Source organism: Engraulis encrasicolus, chromosome 10 (genome assembly GCF_034702125.1).
Source record: "Engraulis encrasicolus isolate BLACKSEA-1 chromosome 10, IST_EnEncr_1.0, whole genome shotgun sequence".
NCBI lineage: Eukaryota > Metazoa > Chordata > Actinopteri > Clupeiformes > Engraulidae > Engraulis > Engraulis encrasicolus.
This window is the reverse complement of record NC_085866.1, coordinates 17,389,815-17,397,314: the sequence shown is the minus strand read 5'-3', so window position 1 is coordinate 17,397,314 and position 7,500 is coordinate 17,389,815. Positions and strand designations below refer to the sequence as shown.

General features: G+C 42.9%; 1 protein-coding gene across 20 annotated transcripts in view; it reads left to right on the top strand.

Annotated features, from left to right (window-relative positions):
* Window positions 1-7,500, top strand: part of hspg2 (heparan sulfate proteoglycan 2) — a 143,088-nt gene that overhangs the window by 86,909 nt on the left and 48,679 nt on the right. For 19 of the 20 annotated variants that reach the window (XM_063208226.1, XM_063208225.1, XM_063208221.1 and 16 more), the window contains 4 exons: window positions 557-667; window positions 1,359-1,456; window positions 1,821-2,001; window positions 7,057-7,116. In XM_063208226.1, the coding sequence (XP_063064296.1) occupies window positions 557-667; window positions 1,359-1,456; window positions 1,821-2,001; window positions 7,057-7,116 (450 nt within the window). The remainder of the gene's footprint in view (window positions 1-556; window positions 668-1,358; window positions 1,457-1,820; window positions 2,002-7,056; window positions 7,117-7,500) is intronic. The other variant, XM_063208228.1, reaches the window with a different exon arrangement.

The following is a 7,500-nucleotide window of genomic DNA, read 5'->3' as shown; positions in this document are numbered from 1 at the left end:
TGAAGCAAGTGCTTGGGATCGGTTCAGCGCAGTGTTTTTTGCTACGGTAGAATTTCCAAGAAAACCAACCCAGTGATGTAACATTCTGCCGTGGAACATGATGGCGCTACACAGTTGCAAAAATGTGACTTAATCAAACTTGCTATATTATATATTACAACACAGTTATAGTATAACACTGTTTAGACAACTCGGATGGATAGACTAAGACTTCATATTTCCAACGAGGAAAACTTTGTCTGGTGTTTTATGTCCACTTTAATATCAGCTGTAGGTGGGGCAGTTTTGGAAATGGTGCAATGCCAGACTGTGCTTTTCATGCTATAGTCTGGCTTGTCAGGCTGCCTATTTCCATGAACGGACCTAAAAAAGGGATTCCTGAAATACTATGATGTGATGTTATGTGATGTGACATGACATGATATTTTATTGTGATTTAATGATGGTATTGTATTGCATTACTGTATATTTTATTGCATGTTGATGGAAAAGCCTACTGTACCCAATTATCATTGTTGAATAGGACTTAACTGTGTTCCCTCTGCCCTATCACCAGGAGAGGAGCTGTACTTCCCCACTGTTCAGCACAGCGAGGCCGGGGTGTACATATGCACATGCCGTGACCAGCGCAGCACCAACCACAGCCGAGCGGAAATCATTGTCACTGGTACACACACACACACACACACACACACACACACACACACACACACACACACACACACACACACACACACACACACACACACACACACACACACACACACACACACACACACACACACACACACACACACACACACACACACACACACACACACACACACACACACACACACACACACGCATGCATGCATGCACTCACACACACACACACACAAATGTTCACTCACACATGTGTAAGGAATGTCTGTGAAGATCTACTGTATAAGAATTGTTACTGTCTAACCTGGTACTCAGCATGTTGACACACACAGTATCCCATCATATCTGATGTCAATCAAACACATACACCTGCTTGCCATCGCATCTCCCAACACTTGCGCATATGCCTACTGTACTATGGATCAGGACTGCATAAAGGAATGCTTGACTTGGGAAGTGGTATCAGATTATTATTTTATTTTTTTTTACTGCATTCAAAGATAGCAATGCCAATTATTACCAACATATGATATTTCAAGGCAACCATGCTCTCTAAACAAAATGTTATTTGAAAATTGTTATCAGGTAAATTCAATTTTTAATTCATAATTTTACTTTTTTACTCATCTCCTCATCTCATACTCAATTTCTCATTAATAATTTGTACGTACCGGTATTTCCATTCCTTCATGTCTCTTTGCATTTATGTGCAGGCTCCACCAAGCCTATTGAGGTGTTCATTGAGGAACCCAAGGTCCAGACCATCAGTGTTGGTTCAGATGTCAGCTTCATCTGCACTGCTAAGAGCCAGGTACTGAAAACTGACACATGCACGGGTATACACACACACACACACACACACACACACACACACACACACACACACACACACACACACACACACACACACACACACACACACACACACACACACACACACACGGCCACACACGGCCACACACACGGCCACACACACACACACACACACACACACACACACACACACACACACACACACACACACACACACACACACACACACACACACACACATACATACACACACACACTCTATAGACACAGCCATACAAACACAGGTCAACCCACACCTCTCCTAATGGCTTCCCTTGTGTGTTGTGAGATTCCTGATTTTGTCATTCCCTGTTGTGCCACAGTCACCAGCCTACACTCTGGTCTGGACTCGCAAGGGCAATGGCAAGCTGCCCAATCGCGCCATGGATTTCAACGGCATCCTGACCATCCAGAATGCGCAGCCAGAGGACGCTGGCACCTATGTGTGCACTGGCTCCAACATGCTTGCCATGGACGAGGGCACTGCCATTCTCACCATCCCAGGTTCGTGATTGGCTCAACCCGTGGCACGCATCGAGCCCCAAAGCCCCTCCCACGACCCCCCCCTCCCCCAGCACTACTCTACTCTCTCCTTTCGGTGCATGCGCTTGCCTCTCTGCTCACCTCTGCTCTGATTGTTTGTCAAGTGCTTGTGACTGAAATGCTGCTTTGCGCCATGCCAATCCACCCCTCACCACACCCCTCACCGCACCCCTCACCGCACCCCTACCCCCACCTGCTGCTGAATAACCCAATGACCTGTGACCCAGTACGTGTGCTCCTCTGCTTGCCCCAAGACTGAATAATATGCTTTTCTCTTATCTGTCTCTTTCTCGCGCCTGCTTGGGTTTGGCACAGTGTCTGTGTGGAAGCTACACTGCTAGCAGACGATACAGCTTGTGAATAATCTTTCAGTTGATTTACTGTATATACACCTCTCAATTCAGCATAGGCTAATGGGGCAAATACATCCTGGGATTGCTAAAGGGAAGTTAAAGGGACTGAAATGGGTGCTGTCACTAATATGCTGTATTTACTGCTGTATTTAGACTGATTGTGACCTTGCAAAAATCACCACTTGAAGTATAGGACAAGATTGAATTATTTGACAAGATTGAGTTATTTCATCCTCGGAAGAAGCTGGACTTACGATTTACAACGTAGTCACATACCCAAATGACCCCAAGTACCACCATAAAAAACACCAGCAGATGGCCACCACCCATTCATCCACACACAATCATTGATATGGATCTGCTCAGTCGTCACACCCCCTCAAACTTCCCACTGAGGCCCCGAACCCCTTCTCTTTCACTGGACTTTCTGGTGTCCCACCAATCAGCGTCTCCACCCCTCTCTCCCCTCCGCCAGAACCTTGTTCCTCCAGCTTCCTCATTGCTGTATACAGTAGGAGCTGTGTTAAGAGAAGGTGCGGAGAAGTTTCACAAGTGGATGGTAGAACACCTGACCCCACCCTTCTTCTGCCCCCTAATGACACCTCCCTTCCCACCTCCTCGTTCCCCATCTCTTATCCCTCTCTCTCTCTGCCTCCCTGACCTCGTAAGTAGCAGCCTAATGGTCGGATAGGGAGTTGGGCTTGGGATTGGAAAGTAGACACAAATGTAAACCACAAGTTGAGTCAACTTACAGACTTTAGGCAGCAGGGTTACTTACTTTTTTTAAAAGTTAAAGTGACCTGCAATACATTTGCAGTGTATGTACAGTTGTATCCAGGGGCTATCTCTCCCTCGTACCATCCCACCCCTTCACTATACCCTCATACCCCGACACTACCAGATGTTGAAGGACAGGGGCTGAGAGGGTACCTCCCTCCCCACTCCAATAGCCAGTCCGACTGTTTATCTTCTTCTCCTCCCTCCCAACCTCCCATCTTAACCCCTTCAGTTTATATAGTCCAGTCTCCCTGGCCCTCTCCAGTACCTTTCTCTCCCTCCTATTCCTTGATGTCTCCTGTGTCCCCATCCTCCCCTAGGAGTGTGTAGGCTAGGAGGCTAGTTCCTCTGCTGTGATTGCTCCTCACTTTGCTGTGGTGTTGGGCTTTTTACTCCTCTACGTCCATGTGGTGGCACATTCTTCCAGTGTCCTTCCTCTGGTGGTTTTACACTAAATCGGTGTTGGATTCTTTTTTATTCGCTCTTCTCTGTGAGGTGTTAAATTCCTACCCCATCCCCTCACCCCCTTACCCACTGTGCCCACCCCCACCACGCCTGGGGGTCTGCAGTCTTCAAGGGGCAGACATGAAGGTTGGAGAGGGTAGATGCCACATCAAGACAACCAACCAAAACCTTGTGTCATTTTTCATTTCATTTTTTCTTTTTTTTCTCCAGTTTTTTTTACAGTCCTTTTTGTAGTCTCTTTTTTTATTTCAAAATGGTGCTATGAGTGAATGGTTGGGCTTGACAGCCGATTTTGTAGCGCCCCCCTGTGTCTCTGGACATTAGGGCACACCTACAAGTGTAACAAGACTCAACATTCACATTATCCAATAAGAGGCTAGACAGTAGCGAGAAGCAAATGTCATCAGCGTTCCAAACCTATCCAATTGAGCCATCTGTCTTTTTTAATTTATTTTATTCACATACTGTGTTTTATGTTCTTGTAATTTCTTTTTGCAGATTTTGCGTAAGTTGCTTATGTTACTGCTTCTTTTAAAGATATACAATGTTCCCTTTTTATGTGTAAATATATATATTGCGTACTTAACATATATGCGACATTTACATATCAATGCCAAAACACTGTTTGTACAATCATATATAATGAACCACTGATGATAATGATATCAACATAAAAATCACAGAGCTAAGTGTAAAATTAGCTGAATTGTAATAAGCTTGTTACAAACACTGGAATTATTCTAAAACAATCATGTTTGCGTGAAATGACTACTCATTCTGTATGTCACATGTTCGTAGAATATACTCTGATTTGTGTTAATTTTAGGCACTGTTAAAATGTTGTTGTAAGGGCAGTCATTACATAGTGGCACATTTATATTTTATAGCTGGAAGTACCTATATGTATGACTGCTATGAGACTGAACTCACAATTTTTTTTTTTTATCACCCATTTTCGTACTCCGTACAATATGTTATCTTATTATGGTGCTTCTTTGTCAGCTGCGATTCTATACGTTCATATTCCAGTGTGTCTAATTTATGTTAACTGTGAAATGTCTGTATAAATGTCTGTTTTAAAAAATAATAAATAATAAACGTTTTTTAAAAAATGAGATTATCTCAAGAACAGGAATCAGGACAGATAAAATTTGCCTAGAATGCGATAAAAAAAAAGAAACAGCAGGTTTGAGAATAATCAGACCAGACGACATCCTCCATGTCTCTTAGAGATGTGGGGATCATTCAGGGGCCAGATAGCCAGCCCATCTGAACCCAGTAGAATTAGTATAAAACATGGTGTATAAAGTTTCATGGGTTTACAATATGTTTGACATTTTACTGAATCACAAGCTGTATCAGGCAAATATGTTTGAATGTTGGGAGTCCGTACAAGTAAAGTTTTGATATGTTTACCACTACTAACTGCATGCTTTTTGTCTGTGTGTGTGTGTGTGTATATTTAGTGTGTGTGCAGTCAGTTCTCTGTTCTCTTTTCCTATTGCATTCTAAATTTGAGTTACCATTTTGTTCTTGTGTAAGATGTGCAGTGTGTGTGTGTGTGTGTGTGTGTGTGTGTGTGTGTGTGTGTGTGTGTGTGTGTGTGTGTGTGTGTGTGTGTGTGTGTGTGTGTGTGTGTGTGTGTGTGTGTGTGTGTTTGTGTACGTGTGTGAGAGTGGCATTAAATATTGTTTACCTCAACCTCAAACATTTTCAGCATGTGGATGGATAAAGTTAGGCCTGCTTTTCATGTATGTGAGTAGGTCAATATGTGTTAGTGTGTTTATCAATGTGTTCTGCATCAGGAATAAAAAGAAAGTCTAAAGTTAAGTGCACATCTCAAAAGGTCGGGCCGTAAAGTCGGTCTGGAACTGACATGTCATTGGCTCCCTCTGGTCACCTGACCTACTCCTGGTGCCATCCATCACCACACAGTTTAATGTGTTTCTCACTCCCCCATATACTGTGCATTTGAAATCCTCTATTCCAAAATGTAACTTTGAAAAACTAAAAAGTGTCCGCAAAGCAATCCTTTTACTCTGTACCATTTGTTTGTTTTTAAATTGATATCGTACAACATTTATAGTATAATGTACAGTATATAGTTAGTATACTTTTGGTTTTATTGACTATTTGACAAGAGTCACAACTTTTAACGTGGGTTGCACATTGCTATGTTCAGTAGAGCAGTAGATATCGGACTAGCACTGTCACATATGCTCATCAGTAAGCACATGGGTAACACTTTATTTTAGGCATACATCTATAGCACTAATACATACAATGCTAATGCCTGCATAAGTACCTTGTAAGGCATGTACTAAGCAAATGCTAAGGCCTACTAGGTCCTACTAAGGTTAAATTGGTAATAAATCCCTTATTGTGCATGAACAAGACATTTGCGAATACATGCCTAACAAATGTTTGATTTTGCTTTGTACATGCCTTACAAGTTACTTATACAGGAACATTGTATGTATTAGTGCTAATAGATGTATCCCTAAAATAAAGTGTTACCAGCACGTGTAACGTATGTACAGCATACATTATGAAATAAAATAAATCTGGTCAACAGTGCTACATATCACACCTGCCTGATCACCAGTGATGGGCTACCTGGATGGAGAAGCTACGATGCATTGGCAAATATTCCAATTGACCTGGTCTTAATTGGGTAATGCTTTCTTTTTACGGTACAGTCATTACTGTGCACTTTCTGGGTAACAACAGGGTAACATAGAGAAGTTACATGGTATCTAACGGGTAAAAAGGGGTTAAATGTAAAGTGAATACTATGTATGACACCTATCTCAAGAATTACTCAGAAAACACTGTATTTTCTGGGTAACAACAGGGTAACAGAGAGAAGCTACCTGTTAGATACCATGTAACTTCTCATCTAACTATCTAACCCTATTGTTACCCAGAAAATACACAGTACTTTCCTTTTCTTGGCAATTACATGGTATTTACATCGCAATAACCCCTTTTTACCCGCTGGATACCATGTAACTTCTCTCTGTTACCCTGTTGTTACCTTACCTGATTACCACCAGACCTAATCACAAGTGAGTCTTTCAGATCGAAACGATTGTGTAGAACTAAAGGCAGTATGGGAGCTCCCAGGCTAGTTGTTACCCAGAAAGTGCACAGTAATTACGCACGGTAACTGTACCGCAAAAGACAGTGTGACCTTTACCTGTCCTCGGTGGATTGTAGCTTCTGAATGCAGATTGCCCGTTACTGCTGACATCATGAACTTACAAGGCGTTCGACCTATACAAGGAGTTGAACCTCAGCACAGATGGCACCCGTTGAAGGTCAGGTGGTGTGAGGGGTGTGATGACACCAATGATGTGTATCATCCATCTTGGCACAACCAAGGATCTCACACGTGGATGGGTGTGTATGTTCCTCACAGAAGCATCTCAGATGCAGACGTTTTACACAGCCTATGAAATGTTTGAAGGACATAGGAAGCGTAAGTCTTGCATGTACCCTTCCCTTCTTCCAGATCCTCTCTCTGCATGTCCACTCTCTCTTTCAGCATGGACAGAGCCACACCAGCCCTGCCACACGCAAACAGGGCGTAAGTGGTGGGACTGGTGTGGTCAGCTGGAATGCAGACATGTTTCCAGTCGAGGGAGACTCCCCTTTTGAGATCACTCCACCATGATCATTTCTCCAGTCCTTCAAGACATTAGCACGAGCTGGAAGTGCAGCACTCAGAATGAGCACATAAACCCTTTTTAAGTACAGTAAAAAATGTGCACAGCAGTAGATCTGGTACAATCAAGACCCAGTCCATCATCGGTTCACTTTGCTGTGAAATACTTTTTGCTATGAAAACTACTGCTGAAAATAG